Source organism: Phyllopteryx taeniolatus, chromosome 5 (assembly GCF_024500385.1).
Source record: "Phyllopteryx taeniolatus isolate TA_2022b chromosome 5, UOR_Ptae_1.2, whole genome shotgun sequence".
In the NCBI taxonomy this organism is placed as follows: domain Eukaryota; kingdom Metazoa; phylum Chordata; class Actinopteri; order Syngnathiformes; family Syngnathidae; genus Phyllopteryx; species Phyllopteryx taeniolatus.
Genome location: NC_084506.1, coordinates 22,400,592 through 22,420,006, shown reverse-complemented (window position 1 = coordinate 22,420,006; position 19,415 = coordinate 22,400,592). Strand labels below are relative to the sequence as shown.

General features: G+C 39.2%; 3 protein-coding genes across 3 annotated transcripts; all 3 read left to right on the top strand.

Annotated features, from left to right (window-relative positions):
• Nucleotides 1–130: 130 nt before the first annotated feature.
• LOC133478140 (troponin I, slow skeletal muscle-like) lies at nucleotides 131–8,914 on the top strand. The gene is made up of 7 exons (XM_061773837.1): nucleotides 131–3,938; nucleotides 4,121–4,295; nucleotides 4,611–4,649; nucleotides 4,740–4,871; nucleotides 6,069–6,158; nucleotides 6,504–6,677; nucleotides 8,492–8,914. Exons 2-7 carry the CDS (start codon nucleotides 4,233–4,235, stop codon nucleotides 8,579–8,581), a joined length of 588 nt encoding a protein of 195 aa, XP_061629821.1. The 5' UTR covers nucleotides 131–3,938; nucleotides 4,121–4,232; the 3' UTR covers nucleotides 8,582–8,914.
• Nucleotides 8,915–11,024: 2,110 nt separating this feature from the next.
• On the top strand, nucleotides 11,025–16,853 carry bpgm (2,3-bisphosphoglycerate mutase). Its single transcript, XM_061774032.1, has 3 exons — nucleotides 11,025–11,163; nucleotides 12,301–12,917; nucleotides 15,557–16,853. Exons 1-3 carry the CDS (start codon nucleotides 11,036–11,038, stop codon nucleotides 15,730–15,732), a joined length of 921 nt encoding a protein of 306 aa, XP_061630016.1. The 5' UTR covers nucleotides 11,025–11,035; the 3' UTR covers nucleotides 15,733–16,853.
• A 1,062-nt stretch (nucleotides 16,854–17,915) lies between these two features.
• Nucleotides 17,916–18,660, top strand: LOC133477980 (bisphosphoglycerate mutase-like). Its single transcript, XM_061773430.1, has 2 exons — nucleotides 17,916–18,492; nucleotides 18,599–18,660. The coding sequence occupies exons 1-2, from the start codon at nucleotides 17,916–17,918 to the stop codon at nucleotides 18,658–18,660; spliced, it is 639 nt and encodes a 212-aa protein (XP_061629414.1).
• Nucleotides 18,661–19,415: the final 755 nt, after the last annotated feature.

The window sequence follows — 19,415 nt, the reverse complement described above, 5'->3', positions numbered from 1 at the left end:
GAAACTGACCTTTGATGTTCAAAATATAGTATGTAGTAATTATTTGACAGCAATCATTCAACAAATTGTAGATTTTTACACATAAAGCTGATTAATGCTATCAAGCTATCTTTGCCTTTTTTTATGTAGAGTTAATTAAATTAATTGAGTAGAATTTTATACAAAATGTCTATTTAATTGGAATGAAAGACAAGTATCTGTGGGTTACTTGATTTGTAATGAATGTGTCCTAACCAAAACTACTTTAAAAATGATATGAAAATTCGAGACCAAATTGAGTGTTTTTATGTAGCATGTATGCCATGTTGGAGTAGTTTTACTTCATTTTTAAAAATTTATTTATGTTGTACTATTTATTACACTTGACAAAAATGTCACAATTTCACTAAAAACATTATCTGTACTTTTAATAATGGTTTTATGATAAAACGTTTGAGTCTAGGACGAAAACATCAATGTGTCCTAACCCGAACTGCTTTAAAATTATGGCAAAATATAATTTTCCAGGCCAAATTTAATGTTGTATGTCTGTTATGTTGGAGGAGTTATACTTTTGTTTAATTTTGCTTCATTATATCTGTTATATATAATTTTTTTTAACACTTATATGACTTTTAAAACTTTTTATTACTTAAAATACCATCTGTACTCTCAATTTGGGTTTTATAATGGCAATTGTTTGAGCCTGAAAATACTTAATGTGTCCTAACCAAAAGTGCATTAAATTATAGTAATATATACAATTTTCCAGGCCAAATGTAGTGTCTTCATGTAGCATGCCTGCCATGTTTGAGTAGTTTTATTGTATTTCAGTTTAATTTATCTTTATCAAGCAGTGACAAACCAATTTTCAAAACCTCTACAACTGCAAAAAAAAAATGTAAACAAAAATATTGTTTGTACTTAACAAGGGTTTTATGATGGCAACAGTTTAAGCATGGAACCACTACTGCTTTAAAATTGCATTATAATATTAATGTTATATTTACATACTGTATATTACAAAGCTTCACAGTCACTAAAAGTAGATGCTCCTGAAGTCATGCTGGTGAAGCTTAAGGTGTGTATGGAGTTTCAGTTATATATCTGACATACTCTAAGCGCATACTCTTACTATTCTCGTTTAATATAGTCCCCTACCGATGTTTTTTATGTGAGGGCGAAGTCAGAGCCAAGGCCCTTTGACTGACTGCATATTTGACTCCCATGCAACAAAAAAACAACGACACATACTGATACAGGGTCAGTTTACCAACTGTCAACCACTGACTGGCACCTCTCCTTGTTCTTTAAGATGTGATAAGTCTTGGTTTTACTGTCAAATGATGGTGTTCAGCACTGTACTGTAGTTCTTCACTGCAGCCTCGTGGTGGGAGCATGAGCTTTCATTTAAACCACCAAATATACTGTAAGCACACCATGTGTTTTTTGCTCTTATTTTACATACATAACAGAACAGCAGTGATTCTCAAAGTTGTGGTATGCGAGAGAGACAGTGCCTGAGTTCAGTTCAGTTGTACTTAACTTTGAGGCTCAATTGTTTGCATTTAATTTTTAAGAAGTGTTTCTTTTGGTTTAGGTTTATTTAGGTACAATTTTTATTTGACTTTTATGTGCAATATATTTCATTTGAATTGTTATTTAAGTACAGTTTTTACTGTATTTTCCTATATTTATGCGTAGTGCTCATGTTCAAACTGTGCAAAGTTACAGTGGCCTAACAATAATAGTGAATATACCTTTTAGGAATAAAACCTCTGCCTCGTTTTAGATGAACACTTCAGCCCACTATGCTACTATATTTTAGTGACGGTCATATCATGGTGGTACTTGGAAAGCTATGACGAGCATCAATTATTTGTGGTCAGGCTCGGTCCCTATCCCCCGCAAATAGCGGGGGTCCACTGTATTCACAATATTTCATATATGTAAAAAATGTACTGTACATGAAAAGTGGAATATGTACTGTAAAGTGGGCCCCCGCTATTTGCAAGGGATAGGGGCTGACCCGGAATTGCTAAATCAGCGAATAATTCACGCTCATTATTATTGCCATGACTTTTTTTCAACTATTTTTTTCCTGAAAATAAAAAAAAAAAAAAAAAAGCCCAAAAAGTCAGGATCGGGTCAAAAAAAAAGAAAGATCTACATCTGCGATACCTGCTTCCAATCGGGATTCATTTGGGCAAATAGTTGTTGGTTCTTTAAAGTACGAGTCCTTGAATCTTCTGAAAATGTCTGCTTCAAACCAATATTTCTGACCTCCAGGTCAATTTCATCCATGGGTACTTGAGGGTTTGCCATGTGTCCAGGTATGATAGACCTGTCCACCAATTTTATTTTATTTTTTCCTAACTTTCCAGGGCACTCAGTGACTTTTGGGTGGTCGTGTTTCAGTCTCCAGCTATATGTACATTTTCACCAGAATACACACTCTACACTTGGTTATGTCTGTATGTTATACCTATGGTATCAATCAAACTATCGACCCAATCTATCTATAATATCAATGGTATCTCTCTATGAATCAATGTTATACATTTTATCGGTGGTTTCTATCTATGCTAACAATGCATCAATGGCATCCAGTGTAGTCAATGTGTAGGGTATGTCGAGTATGAGATCCGTTAATCCATTAAGCAATCGATCTATAAATCTGTGGTATCAATTTGATCTACCGTTGGCATCAACGGTATCTATCCATTGGTATCTTTATGTATCCATGGCATCAATGGGATCCATCTGTGATATCAATGGTATCTCACTGTGGCATTAATGGTATCTACAACATCTATTGATTTGTATCAACGATATCGACTGTATCTATGGCATCAATGTATCAGTGGAACAGTGGTATCTCTCTATAGCACAGGTGTCAAACTCAAGGCCCGGGGGCCAAATCTGGCCTGCCAAGTCACTTCATGTGGCCCGCAAAAGCAAATCATCTGTGTCAGCTTCCATGATTATTGCTCAAATTCTCATAAAATAATAACAATAAATAGTAGCGTTGAGACATTGCAAGCATTTTCTGTTTAACTTGAACATTTTCTGTTTAACTTGAACAATAGTTGAACAAACTATTATCCTTGACTTCTGATTTCAAAACTAGGTATCCATCAATTTGTTGTGTGTATGTAATAATGAGGTGACTAAACATTTATATGGTTTCACAGTCAACGGCCCTCTGAGGGAAACCTTGACTACAATGTGGCCCACAACAAAAATTAGTTTGACACACCTGCTCTATGGTATAATGCTGAATGCTGAAGCCCCCCAAAAGGTCATTAAATCGTCGGAAGAATAGTAATAAACACCAATTCCAAGAAGGCCTTCGTCCTGCCTCGGGATCGGGCCTGAACTATCACAAGGCTTTATTCATTCCAGCAGTACCTACAAAATGCCACGAGGTGACAGTATCGCTCTGTAAATGCCTTCCTGTTTCCTCAACATTATGGGTGTCTTCAAAATGTGAGCAGTTTTACTTTACCCCAGTTTTATTATACCACAGTTAATTGATTTATTTACAGTTGCATTACAGTTATGATTGTTCAAATGTTACATTCCCTGTACAGTTAATAATAATTTTATGACAGTTTTGAGCCTGGAATTAATTAATTCACTTTACATTATTTCCCATGGGATCATTTGTTAAAACACATAGATAGCAGTCGAGCAACTTGGGAATGATTCATTCATTTCAACCCCACCGTGTGTCACTGGACCTCCTATCAGCCCATAAGGAGGCCCAAAAGAAAGTCTCACAGGTGGACATTTTCACACCTCATACAAGACGCCGGGCAAGAATGGTGAGGACAGAGTGTCTATTTTGGAGAGCCACTCACAAGGGCGCTGGAATCTATATATCCAGCCTCTTTGTGCCCTTCTTTCTCATCTCAGAAAAAGCAGCCGGCGAGAAATTTTGTCGCATATTGTGTAAGGTAAGAAGAAAATGCTATTATGTGACGTTTGTAGAATATGTGTGATATCAACCATATTTGTCTGATCTTGACCAGGTATTGTCTTATTTTAATAAATGCTGTTTCAATGCGTAGTTTGACCTCAAAACAAAGTCATACTTTGTCTAAAAATGAGATGTTTATTTTCCATTCTCTCCTGACAGAGGGAGACACAAGAAGAGCTGTCACTATGTCTGAGGCGTGAGTACATTTCAGCTTCATTGTAACATTACTCACATTTGAACTGTGAATGTTTAAATAAGTATCATTAACAAAATGTTGCCTCTACTCTCTCACTATGAATCAATGTCACCTTCTGCTTACATGCTCAGGCCTTCGGTAAGTAAAATTTAGTATCAAAAAATAATTTGCATCATCAAAAATGCTAAATCTGAAATTATGGTGATAGAGTAAGCTAATAGGTAATATTACAAACTACAAATATGATCAATTGTCTTTATTGTTCCAAAATTAATTACTGTAGCTGTGTAATTTAAATGACATGCTCTCAACTTGACAGAAGTTAAAAAATCTCATTGGCTCACTTGGTTATGGTTTTCCTCACACTAACTTAAATTATGAATCTAAAGTGTTGTATATTGAAAATTTGCTGCCCCAAAAAAATCTGAATATATTCGCCGTTTCGTTTTCCAGAGACCAAAAATCTCTGCATCTCGCAGACTATTTTTGAAGGTATGCCACCTTTTCTTCCTATACTAATTTACTCAAGTTATGTCATTGCTGGCTGGGGTGTCATCTTTGTACAAAATTCTGTGCAATCAGACCAAAATGATGAAGAAGGCCACGGTGATGCTGGAGAATGACAAGCAAGTAAGACGAGACGAACGGGAGAGAACCCTGACTGAGAAAGTTCCGGAACTCCAGATGTCCAACCTGTCTACACAGGAACTGCAGGTGTGTTGTCAACATTAAAAACAATGGTCTAACCGTACCGTATATAACATATATAGCAAAGCAAAGCAAATTTATTTCTGTAGCGCATTTCATACGCAAGGTAACTCAATGTGCTTTACATGATTAAAAGCATTTAAAAACAAAGAAAAAAAACCAGCTTAGAAACATTTAAAACAAACAGAGAAAAAAAGTACAATTAAAACAGTGTACAGTGCAAGAAATATCATTTGAAAGTGAAAATGCTCAAAAAAAGCATGAGAAAAATAGTTTTTAACCTGGACTTAAAATCTTCACACTTGGGGCTGACGTCACTTCTGTTGGCAACTTATTTCATTTGTGTGCAGCATAATAGCTAAATGCTGGTCACCATGTTTGCTTTGGACTCTGTGCTCCACTATTTGATCTGAGTCTCAGAGCCCTACTGGGTTTATATTCCATTAGCAATTATTTCATGTATTCAGGACCTAAACCATTTAGTGATTTATAGACCAGTAGCAGAACTTTAAAATCTATTCTAAAGCTGACTGGGAGGCAGTGTAAAGACTTGGCGTAATATGCTCTGCCCTCTTTGTTCTGGTCAGGACCCGAGCTGCAACATTCTGAATTAGTTGCAGCTGTTTAATGCTCTTTTGGGGGAGTCCAGTCAGAAGACCATTACAATAGTCAAGTCTACTTGGATGAGCTTCTCCTGGTCTGCTTGTTACATGCAAGCCTTCATTCTGGATATGTTCTTCAGATGGAAGAAGGCAGTTTTAGTAATTGATTTGATATGACTGTTGAAAGTCAGGTCTGAATCTATCAGTACACCAAGGTTTTGGACTCTTTGGTTTTTAAAGAGAGTGACTCCAGGTATTTACTAACAGCAATCCTCTTTTCTTTATTGCCAAAAACAGTTATCTCAGTTTTGTTGTGGTTTAATTGAAGAACATTTTGGCTCATCCAGTTATTTATCTGTTTTAGACAGTGACACAACACCTCAATTGAACTGTAGTCATCAGGAGACACTGCTAGATATAACTGTGTCATCTGCATAGCTATGATAGTCAAAATTAAACTTCTGAAGAATTTGACCAAAGGGTAGCATATACAGGCTGAACAGGAGGGGTCCAAGAACTGACCCTTGAGGGACCCCATAGGTCATTGCCATTTGATGAGATTAAACACTTCCAATATAGTACTTTACGTTTATGTCTACAGAATCTTTGCAAAGAGCTACACCAGAAGATTGATGTCGTTGATGAGGATCGTTATGACATTGCTTTAAAGGTGGCCAAAAATGATATAGAGGTATGTGTTCTAGTTTTATTTTCAATGGTATCTGCCTATGGTATCAATGGTATAAACCAATCGAAGGCCATTCTGGCACGTTTGTTGTCAGCACTCTTAATAGCAATTTACAGCACATTTTCCGCAATTTCTTGTGATTTTAATGCTCAAATTGGAGACTCCTCGATCCAATTTAGACAGTATTACAAAGCCTTGACAATACACCATTCATTTGAATATTTAACCACAGAGTTCTAACTCACAAACTGATCAGTATGAGTGTGTACCTGATTATTTCTGAAATATGAACGTTATGACAAGTAAGCAACTGTCTTTTCTTGTGGTGGTATGAATGAAAAAAAAAAGTTGCGGGACCTGTCTCAGAAGATCTACGAGCTGAAGGGCAAAATGAAGAGGCCGAACCTGAAGAGGGTGAGGGTGTCTGCAGACGCCATGTTGGGAGCGCTGCTGGGTGCCAAAGTCAAAGAGTCTGTGGACTTCAAGGCTAACCTCAAGACTGTGAAGAAAGAGGAGGAGAAGGTGAGAGATTGTCTTTGCCATTTGGGTTTTATAAACATACTGATTTCAAACATCTGAACAAATTGATGGATACCTAGTTTTGAAATCAGAAGTCAAGAATAATAGTTTGTTCAACTGTTGTTCCAGTTACCATAAACAGAAAATGCTTGCAATGTCTCAACGCTATTTATTGTTATTATTTTAGGAGAATTTGAGCAATAATCATGGAAGTGGACAGAGATGATTTGCTTTAGCGGGCCACATGAAATGACTTGGCGGGCCAGATTTGGCCCCAAGGCCTTGAGTTTGACACCTGTGCTTTAGCGTATTGTGACTTAAAGTGAGCTCCGATTGAAATGACAAATACATTTCATTTTACAACTACTGACCTCTACTACTGAAATACAGTGGTATATATTTATAATTTATTCCTATAAATTTAAAAAATATATTTTTTTTTAGACCATATTTCGATACACTATCGCCGCCATGTGCAAAGCATTCTGGGAATGATGACTCTGTGCGGAGCTAAGCTAGCCACTTGCGAACAACTTATCGTCAGCGAAAAGAGTTAAAAGTGCCATACTGCACCACTTTTGGATGCAATTTCCAATCAGGACGGAATGCAAAAATGGAGGTAAGCATTCATAGCTTTCCCAAAGAGAGAAAGTTGAGGAAACGGTGGGAGGATGCGGTCGGAAGAGTTGAGCTGCTGAAAGATCTCGTCACTTCAGCCCAGATTCTTTCTTTTTATTTTTTCCTCACAAGGAGACTAAACGGCCATGTGTGACAAGCGAAAGCCGAGCAGAAAGACACAAAAGACAGCAGTCGGTGGCCACGTACCTCGATCAGCCCACTTTAGCAGGAGCTACAAATACACCACTGAATATGACCAACTAGAGTTTCTTCACACCCGTCATAGTCAACCTCATTGCTTGTGTCTTCCTCACTCTCCTTTCGCTGATCACACTCTGGCTCAAACTGAAATGGCTGAACAGCGTTCAGGCGTCGGGCACATCCCCATTTGACGTCACTACCCAGAATGCACTGCGACAAAAAAACAATGGCGGCCTATGTTGAAATTACGATTTGTAAAAATATATAAATCTGGAAAAGATGATCAAAAGTTGTATCTTATTGGTATATTATGCAAGTCGAAAGAGATCATATATACCAAACATGTCATTGCAATCGGAGTTCACTTTAAGTAAAAGTGTAATGTCCTCCAAATAATTACTTGAGCAAGAGTAAGTAGTGATAGAGAGAAAAAAAACTGAAGTGGAGTTCTTGTAGGCTGAAATGTCATCATTTTTAGGCATACACATAGTGCATGGTATAGCTTTTCATTTTCTTGGTCTGTAAGGTAAACAGTGTTGGGCCTCTTCTGACTGCGAGTCACACACTGTTGTTTCTGCCATGCGTCATGCAAATTTGACACTTTAAAAGTTTGAAAACTTTACTTCTGTGTGGGGCCGCGGAGACTATGGGCTCTATTTTCGTAGACTTGCACTGGAGTGCAAGTGGTGGTTTTCGTGCAAGTGCAAGGCTTGCTGGCCTCTTTTAAGACATCCCACATCACAGGACAATCGCTCAGGATAATCTCTTAGAGATAGCCGACAATCAGGCCTTTGCTGACTTAGATCGGAAAGGAGGGTAAAATACTCAAATTTAGCCCGATTATCTATATGTCTGGACACCGTTTGAGACGGTCAAAATTAATGAAAACTGAAAAAGAAAATTGTTGCCCCACATTTACATTAATTATGAACACACAATATCAGAATATCATACAAATTCGATTATTTGATTTTAAAAACAATTTTTTTACCCCACAGAAAGAGGAAGTGACAGACTGGCGTAAGAACGTGGATGCCATGGGTACGGGTATGGAGGGCAGAATGAAACTGTTCAATGCCGGCCAGTAGACGTCGGTCTCGTCATCTTTGGGAAGACATTTTCCATCAGACTTGGATGAAGCCAATGGGCCGAGTGACTGTCGCTCATTTTTTGAAAAACACTTTTACTAATCGGGCAAACCTGTGAAGGAAAATAGTGAAAACATCATCTGTATGATCATTCTCAATAAGAAGAATGTCATAACAATGTAAGGGTGACATCTGAATCTTATGACATTTGAATCATAAATGTGTAGTTTTTAATAGCAGTGAGTACAGAATATCATGTTAAATACAAACGTGCACTTCATGCAATATCTAAGTCCTGATGATGTAATCATAAAAAGGTGAATAATTGTGTCATGCTTGTTTTAAAGTTGTGTTTTGAATTGTAACCTAAGAAATGTTGGGGAAAAAATCCATTACTGTCACTAATGTAAATATTAAGGGACATTTGAGCCAATGAGAACAAGAGTGAGTTAACTAAAAAAATATATATATTTTTAAGTGCAAAAAAACAATACAAAAAGGCATATTTTTCAGATGAATACTGGTTTTAAATCAAGATTTAGTTGCAATTTTACATATGTGGACAGTCCATTATTGCAGTTTTTTCCCCATTTCTTTTACAAAAATAAATCTAAAAAAAATTAATCAGGTGCAACCTGTGGGAAAGAATATAAAATTGACTGGATTTTGTAAATAGTGATAAAGAGAAAAATGCAAGACTGCCTGGTGGCGTCGTAGCCCCCTTTAAAGGGACAGATTGGGAAACAACACCATCATCGGGTTTGTGAAAGGTATTTTCTCACAAGTATGAATAAAATGTTTGGCTGGGTTGTCTTTGAGTAATTTTGCAAAACATAATGGCTAACCCTGCTAGTAAACGACAGCACACCATTCATGTCACCGTCAAAGGAGCACATCTGTGCCATTAATCTGAGCAACAGAAAAGTCAGTTATTTTGCCAGTCCTTTAGTGATCATGTTAACTATGTCTGAATTTCCATCACTTCTATTTTTGAATCAACTTGGTGAAAATGTATATTTAAAATTTTTTAAAATCGTTCCCCGAGATCGGGAAGGAGTAAAGAAAGTCCCGCCCCCACAAATGCCGGAACCGCAAACACAGGGTCAAGAAGAGAAGAACCCCACTCCATGCATGTCCTTTCACCATGCAAATCAGTCTAAAGTGTGAGAAAAAAAAAGACTTAATAAAGTATTTTACTTTTAAATGTTGAATCTGCTTGCCATACAACAGCTGGCAGTGGAATAAGTAACAGGCTTATTTTGAAAGCGTATGGAGTAGAATGTAAAGAGATATCTATAAAGATACCTGTTTTCAAATGCAGGGAGTAAAATACAAAAATCAGACCAAAAAAATGTAAAAGTACAGATACCTGAAAAATCTACTTAAAGGCCCTGTCAAGTGAAAATAAAATGTCTTATAAATTTGACACACAACAGAGATTATTGCTAAGTTTAAAAAAAGTTCAATAAAAAGACAAAAAAAGTATATCTAAAATGAGGCTCCACAATCATGAAAACTGAGCCCACTTCCAGGCTGTGGAATGCTGTGGACGTGACCGTCTGAATGCGGTGTGAAACACGCCACTCATTTTTCAGCTGTCAATCAAATAGGTTCTGACAGTTTGTGCTCAAAAAGTCTGTATCGTAGTCAGCTACATGCTTTATAATGTGTGCCACTGAGTTAAACAGTGAAGTTTACAACTTAACTTTACAACAACACAGAGCGAAGCGCTGATGTATGAGACGACCCCACCGCTGGGCTAGTTAGCTTGCTAGCTTGTGGGCTATCGAACGTAAATAAACAGTTTCTCTGAAGTGTCTCTCTCGTGTGGATCGACCCACGACGCATGGAGCGAGGCTATGGAGTATCGGATGGACCCAACGCCAGTCAACAAGCCCGCGAGCAGCTACTGTATGTGGAATTCTGTAGTGGAAGACATGGGCCAAATTATTATTACTAACGCTCAATTGCGAGTACTTACATAGTGGGGGGAGGACCTACTAATGCCAGAAAGCCCAAGTATGTACTTAGTCTTGTTTTTAGCCCCGCCCAAAAATCCTGACAAATGGAGATGGTGAAAAACTATTTAACGCTATAGCGCAACAATTTGTTACTACATTGTTCTTAGTCTTTGCAGATGTTTTCAGCACTTATTCTGAAACAGAACAGCACGTAAATTACGAAGTACAGTATTTTTATTTTGTTACTTCCCTCCAGTTTTACTTTAATAATGCCAACGGTTAAACTTAAATGAAAAAAAAATCACTAGCAAAATATAACCTTGAAAACCAGGAAGTTAGTTCGACAAAAAAAAGTCTTAAATGAGGTTTGCCAGCCATTTTTATTTAAAAAAAAAAAAAAAAGACTTTCTGTTGTTGGCGCCGTCCTCCTCATCTCCCTCTGTGGCGAATTACTGGGCGTTATTCCCCTCCAAATATGGGCATGACGTTGCGGATGATTGGGGGCTCCGCTATTCGGATTGGACAGGCAAGCTGTCGATCATGCGAACGCTTTCATGGCCGGGCTAAATATTATCAACATCGTCGCTGCTACCTTCCCACCGCATTTAAAAGCCACATAGGGTAAGCCGACTTGCACACAAAACTGGTACATGATATTTATGTGTAAACGCTTCCGACTGGCTGCTTGTTATGCTGCTTCGACGCTGGGGTGCCTAATATCGGGGTGCTAGCAGCCATGTTTGTCGTGGTAAATAAAGTGTCTGATAACTACACTAATCCGATCATGGAGCAATACGTCAAATAACTTCTTCGATGCATGTTAGGACATGCGTGATTACTGGGGAAGCTTGCTTCATTGCCTCATATAGTAATGCTAATAATAGTACAGTAATACTGTGGGGGGTAACTTCCAGTCTCCTGAGATCAACCTTAACCTTTATTAAGATTGCACATAAATTGAGTTTGGCTTGCAAATTATCGGGATTTTTTTTAAATTTTATTTGTTTATTTTTTTAAAGCCTTCCACCAGATATAAAAATAAATTAACAGATTATGACTAGTTAGAAATGGGCAACCTTGCTGTTTGGGCTATAACAATGAGGCATAGTAACTGGAAAAATATAATTCCTTAACTTGAAGGTAATAGGAACAAATAAACTAAAATTGAAATAAATTTGTTCGCATTGGGGCAGCACAGTGAACAAGTGGTTGGCACATGAAATTTGGGGATCGAATCTCAGGTTTGCATGTTCTCGCCTTGCTTGTGCGGGTTTCCTCCCGGTACTCTGGCTTCCAGCCACATAACCAAACCATGCATGTTGGGTTCATTAAAGACTACTATGTCCATTGGTGTGAATGGTTGTTTTCTATATATGCCTTGCGATTGGCCGGTGACCAGAACAGGGTGTACCCTGCCTCACCGGCCAGTCGCAAGGATTTTATAGATAAACAAATATTCACACCTCACATTAGCTCACATCCAGAAATTAAGATACATGTGGCCCCTTAACTACAATGAGTTTGACACCCCTTATTTAGACCCATCAAAGAACCTAACATGCATGTTTTTGGAATATGGCAGGAAGTTGGAGAAGGTGGAAACCCATATAGGCACAGGGAGAACAGGCAAATTACATATAGAAACGCCTGAACCGAGAAAAACCCTCGTTAACCAGTTGTTCACCGTGTTGCTTTCCAGTTGTGTTCATTTATTATTTATAACTAGCGTCCTCATTTGAACTTGATGTGTATGTTCAGGATTGTGGTGCTGCTGATATCGATGTACAAACTCTTTCTGCTGAGGCATGGGGAGGGGGCGTGGAACCGCGAGAACCGTTTCTGCAGCTGGGTGGACCAGAAGCTGAGCGAGGACGGTGTAAAGGAGGCCCGGGATTGTGGCCGGCTCCTGAAGGAGCTGGGCTACAAGTTCGACATAGCGTTCACCTCCATCCTCAGTCGCTCCATCCAGACGGCCTGGCTGGTCCTGGAGGCCATGGGGCAGGAGTGGGTCCCCGTGGTGAAGTCGTGGAGGCTCAACGAGCGTCACTACGGAGCCCTGATTGGCTTGAACCGGGCAGAAATGGCCGCCCAACACGGGGAGGAGAAGGTGAAGCTGTGGCGGAGGAGCTACGACGTCACGCCGCCTGCCATAGATGAATCGCACCCGTACTTCAGCGAAATCTACACCGATCGCAGATACAGCACGTGCGACGTAGAGAAGGAAAAGCTGCCTCGAGCCGAGAGCCTGAAGGAGGTGTTGGAGAGACTGCTGCCATATTGGGAAAGCACTGTAATCCCCGAGATTCGCCAAGGCAGGACGGTGCTGATTGCGGCTCATGGAAACAGCTGCAGGGCCCTGCTGAAACACCTGGAAGGTACGCAGCACTTCTGACGCAAAATACTGGGAGGAGTAGATGCAAATACAGCAGTGCCTTGAGATAAGAGTTTAATTTGTTCTGTGACCACATTCGTAACTCTAAACACTCATATCATCTCATCTTTCTCCATTGAAATAAATAAAAATGCCAATAATCTGTTCGTCTTCCCAAAACACAATAGAAAATGTTGTAGTGTGTTTTGTAATAAGGGAAATAGCACTCCATAGTATTGTCCTTTATAAAAACATACAGTAATGCCATAATGAAATACAATGTAAAGAATTAAACAGTTTTTTGCCACATTTTGTTCTTCAATTCAGTGGATATCGTGCTGCTCCCTCTGGTGTGGGCACCTTGGCCACCAAAGAGCAGTATAATACAGACATAGTGACACACACGAAGAAGAGTTTCACAACTGACACAGTAAGCTGCAGCAATATTAGTTATTTTTCACAAGGGATAAAGAATATATGTTTGTCAGTATTGTTATATTGTCTGCCTACATGTGTTGTTCCATTGTTCGTGTACAAATATCCATTGCTTACAGGGTTATAGCCACAGCTTGACGTTAATGCCTGCCCCCATAGGGCTCCGCCAGTCACCTGACCTGGAAGCCAGTGCTTTGATTTGTTTTACCAAATGCAGAGGTTTGTTGCGTATGACCTCTATTATTCAACAACAAGACTGTGGCTCGTGAAATGCTGAGTGGCTAGTAACTCTGGGAAACCACTAGCCACAGTGGCTGGTGAGCAAAAAGTTCATGTCAAGCCCATCTGATATCACTGCAATACTGATGTTATTCGTTAGCCTGTCAATGGCTATTGAATATTTTGTTTTGTTTATTAGTAAACCTCAACGAGGAGTGGCAATAAACCGCTTGAAGCCTCTTTTTTTTTTTTTAAATAATTGTTCAACTTTTGGTTGTCGTTAAGCGAGTTGATTTTACTGCGACCAGGAAAAATCGTCCGAACAGTGCCTTGTATCTTGAAAAAGTCACAGCTCGGTTTACTTGTATCTCAAAGCACCACTGTCTATTAATCTAGCTTGTGCAATGTGATTTATCAAAACTGAGACAATATTGTGGTGACTGATTTTGTGTCATTAAGTACCGCATCTAAAAGGCAGGTTCAAAACCACCACCGAACCCCAATCTGGCGGAGTGGATGAACACACAATAGCGCCCGCCATTTTGTATCGTGGTAAATGAGGCCTTCAGCCTTTATCTTCGTGTCATTTATTCATTCATTGATTCATTGAGCAGCAGCTCCCACATGATTGTGCTCGTCAAGTGTCGCATTGTGCCAGAAATGGAAGCTTGAACCTGCTCCAAAAGGCCACTTATCTTAGGTTACATTGAACACCCACATTGACCTTTGATAATACTGTACTTGAAGGCCATAGGCCACTCACTTACTTTACATTTACTGGGGGTTCCTCAGTTTATGAAGTACAGTGAAACCTTGACTTTTGAGTTTTCATTTGTTCCGTGACCAAGCTCGTAACTCAAGTTGTGGCTTACAGCAGCTCCTTGCAAGTGTTCTCATTATGTATTTGACTGTTTGGCGAGCTCAGAAGGAGCAGCAGAATTTAACAGGGTTTCACTACTTGGTAAACTAAATACATTTCTGACATTGTCAATCAAAACTGAGCATTAGGATGGTCGTTCCAGTTATAAAGGCAGAATATTAGATAGGCTTTACATGATCAGGATTTTTGAGAAACCGATAACTGATCACCGATCCGATCACAAGATGGAGCAATGTGTCTATATAAATGACTTTATATACTTGTGTACTGTATACTGAGTATTCTCTAGCATTTTAGACAAATGGTAAAACATCAATGACCTCTAGGGGGCATTCAAGTTTAAAGTTCAGTCAGGTCAAACAAACATTACTTGAGACAGAAATAATGGGTGCTAAATTACTATAATTAAATAACTTTATTGCAATTAAATTACTTTAACAAATACTGTTAATGACATGCCAACTCTAACTTTCTCACTATCCCGGCCGGCTACAGTATATGGACGGGTGTTGTCCAGAGTTTGCGTCCGTTTGGCTGTGCGTTTCTTTTTCCATGCTGCGTTGCTTGAACGCGGCATATATTCTTTAGGTGCCTGATCAAATTTGTTGTGTTGAAGCATTTAGATGACGTTCCGCCGCGAGGTACTTCAGTTTTGCACAGATTACAAATGATTTACGTGTTGTCTGTCTGAGATGCCGCAAAAAAGTCCCACACCGCTAAAATATTTTTCACCGACAAGATTGCAAAAAAACTTTATTGGACGTCAGATAGTTACAGTACTATGTCACAAGACGTGTAACAAGGCTAAAACTAAACTAAACTTTGGGATTCATACGCGATGGCGACGTGGAGTAAATGTCTTTTGCGGTCATTGATTGGATCCGCGAATTATGACATTAAAGCCGATCAGCATAAAATTCTAATTATCAGCCAATACCGATCAAGCCCATCAGATCGGTGTGAAGTCTAATATTAGGTACAGCTTCATATTTATTATGTCATTCACTTGTGCAGGTAATGAACTGAACCATTATTGTCTATTCGGCGGGAAACTGCCCTTAAGTCTAGTTTGGCTCGCTTCAACATTCCTGTTGATATGATCCCAACAGGGATTTCGGATGACGATATCGCCAGCGTGACTTTGCCGACGGGAATTCCCGTGCTGCTGGAGCTGGATGCACAGCTGAAGCCCGTGAAGGCTCGCCAGCTACTGGGAGATCAGCAGAAAATCCAGGCAGCCATTAAGAAGGTGGAGGATCAGGGAAAAGCCAAGGCGTCAACTTGATCTGGACATAAGACATTCTTAAAGTAACGTTAGCCTTAGCGGGTACAGGATAACTCATTGTTGATATGAGAATGAAACAAAATCCTGATAGCTACTTAAAATAAATTGAAAGAGAGGAGAAAGTCTTAATGTGAAGTTAATGTGTATCTGACCTACCACTGTGGCAAGGGAGTTGTCAGTTCATATTGTCTCCAAATTGACCACCCTGATGTGGCTTGTTTACTAAATAATGTATTCATTCTAGCTAAAATACGGTGCTTCAGTTTTAAAACACGTCAACTTGTTTTATGTTACATTATTTTGTTTTATTCCTTGTGTGTTCCTTGTGTGTTGGCATCAGTGTTAAGGTTGTGACACCTCCCTTTTGCTACCCCCAACCCCCGAAAAAAAAACAAAGGTGATATCACAGCTGAGTAAATAAATGTCCTCGGCGAGGAAACCTGTTTTGCATTACAAAATACTGTATGACTTATTACCACATAGACTGTGACTCACTTGCACTGCATAGTCGGGAATTATTTTTCGACGTCCAAGCAAGAATCCTGGTTGATTTGAAATGATTTCACGGGACATCCTTCAAACATTTCAGGAATTGAAGATTCCTTTTTCAAAGATACCCTATCCCAAATGCTTGAGGTATTCAATGGTTGTATTGTTACGGTATTCAAAACATTGTTTTGGTGCACTTATTCGATTTATGTACTGTTATAAAATGCTAAAAGGCACTCCCGAGTCAGCAAGTACTACGTCTTCCAACAGCACTATCTTGTCATTGAATGTAAAGGAATCTGCTGCTATTTTGCTCGACTGCTTAGTATTACTTTTTATTGCCCTCCTGTTTCGTATGCACTGGTAAAGGGATAGATAACCTGTGGGGATTTAGTAGCAAATTATTCAAAATGCTAGGCACTGTTGTACATATACTGTTGTTTTTCAACAAAATGAGTATCCACTGCAGAAGATAATCCAATTCTCTGTAGCATGTTGTCTTAATGTTCAAAATTGCATTAAATTCCCATGGAAAAAGGCTCAAAAAGTAGGAATCACTGTTGTGTTTGTCACTCATCTAAAGTGAATTAGTTTTTTTGTGAAGCAAATAAAGACGTTACATGGAAAAAAAACTTGCTTGTTTCAGTCATACTTTGGTTTTAAGGAAGCTGTGAGCCACCAAGATAAGATTTAAACCACATTTTACATCCATGTCAGCATAAAACAAGTACATCTCAATAAATTGCAATAGTCAATTTATTACAGTCGATCAATTATTTTAAAAAGTGAAATGAGTGAAATATTGTATTTTGTATAATTTAGATGATTTTACTCCAAATTTAACATCTGAAAAAATTTGAATTTTAAGAAAAACATTGAATTATTTTTAATATAGAAATTAGGTAGGACTCAGCCTTGTGAATAATCTTTCCTAACTGAAAATATCAGAACGACCGCTCCAATATTATGGATTTCATGGATATGAAGCTTTTTCTGTATAGTGAGCGCCTCTGGAGAGGAAAAGGTTTAACGTCCATAAAATCCAAAATATTGGGATTATCATTCTGATAGTTTCAGAGATGGAAGGGGGCATAAATAGAGATATCCACATAACTTTTGGTGACGATTGATCATAGTTTTCAGACATTAAGCGACCTTAGACTTTTTTTACGTTAAGCATTCTAGACTGTCCCTTAATTAAGGCCTGAATGGTCTTAACTTTACTAAGAAAACGATCAATGAGCCTAACACTTCATCTGAATGAAACGATTCACTGTGATAAACAAACATTGGAGGGCTGTTACAGTTTTGAAACAATTATATCTGAATAATGCATATCAGCAGCTCACAGTGATCTGATAAAAACGCCAACCGTCAGAGACATACAATGATGTGGCGGGCCGGATCTGACCCCGGGACTAGACGTGTTGATCACGACCAATCCAAGGCCACAAACGGCCAGGTAGGCGGCCATCTTGATAGGAAAGGGCCATTCATGCAATTTTGAAAACAGATACCTGTACTTATATTTACCAGTCTTTTTTGGACAAAGTATCTGTACTTCTTAAGTACAGAGTGCAAGTACTTTTGGCACCTGTGTGGTGAATATTCATTACATGTTAGCCTCTTGAGTTCAGATCTCAAACTTACTTTTTTTGAAGTTGATGTGTATGTTCAGGTTTGTGGTGCTGCTCATGTCCATGTACAAACTCTTTCTGCTGAGGCATGGGGAGGGGGCGTGGAACCGGGAGAACCGTTTCTGCAGCTGGGTGGACCGGAAGCTGAGCGAGGACGGCGTGAAGGAGGCCCGGGATTGTGGCCGGCTCCTGAAGGAGTTTGACATAGTGTCCACCTCCATCCTCACCCGCTCCATCCAGACGGCCTGGCTGGTCCTGGAGGCCATGGGGCAGGAGTGGGTCCCTGTGGTGAAGTCGTGGAGGCTCAACGAGCGTCACTACGGAGCCCTGATTGGCTTGAACCAGGGAGAAATGGCCGCCCAACACGGAGAGGAGAATGTGAAGCTGTGGCGGAGGAGCTACGACGTCACGCCGCCTCCCATGGACGAATCGGACCCGTACTTCAGTGAAATCTACACCGATCGCAGACACAGCACGTCCGACGTAGAGAAGGAGAAGCTGCCTCGGGCCGAGAGCGTGAAGGAGGTGTCGGACAGACTGCTGCCATATTGGGAAAGCACTGTGGTCCCCGAGATATGCCAAGGCAGGACGGTGCTGATTGCGGCTTATGGAAACAGCTGCAGGGCCCTTCCAGGTGTTTCAGCACTTCTGACTCAGGTGGCAAATGTACACATACTCAAGCAGAAGTACAAACACTTGACGGAGATGCACTGTATACGTAATCATATGATTTCAAACAGGGATATCGGATGAGGATATCGCCGGCGTGACTGCTGGAGCTGGACACGCGGTTGAAGCCTGAGAAAGCTCGCCAGCTACTGGGAGACCAGCAGGAGATCAAGGCGGCCATTAAGAAGGTGGAGGACCGGGGAAAAGCCAAGGCGTCAACTTGTACTGGATGTAAGACGTTCTTAAAGTAACATTTGCCTTAGCTCTGTAGAGGAAGAGTTTGTATAAGAATAAAACAAATACTAAATACAAATTCAAAGAAAGGAGAATGTGAGGTATGTGTCTGACCTACCACTGTGTAGAGAAAACTGACTGTACCTATTGTTTTGCCATATGAAAATTATCACATTTTAATGTGAAATTCATCACGTTCAAACATGAACGTTATCATATTATAACGTGATGAGCTTCACTTTCGTATTTGGCGATACAAAACAAAGCAATTCCTTCCGGTTCAGGTCACTGTCGGAGCCCTATGAAGGTAAATGTCTTCTTTTTGTAGCTTATGAATCAAAGTTACTAGCTACATAACTATGCTGCTCTTCTATAATAGTGTAAAAAAAAAAAAAGGAAAAAAAGGCCAAGTGTTAGAAGATTTAAGATTTATAACAAATTTAATGTATTATTATTATTATTATTATTATTGTTGTTGTGGTGGTGGTATGTGTGTATTACATTTAAAGTGGCTTATAATAAGATAAAATATACTTTTTCGGGATTAAAACCTTTGTTTCTTTTTTTGATTAACCCTTATGCCTACTATGCTACTGTATCTTAATGTTTGTAATACTGGTGGCACTTGGAGAGGAAATATTTTTTGATGTGGCA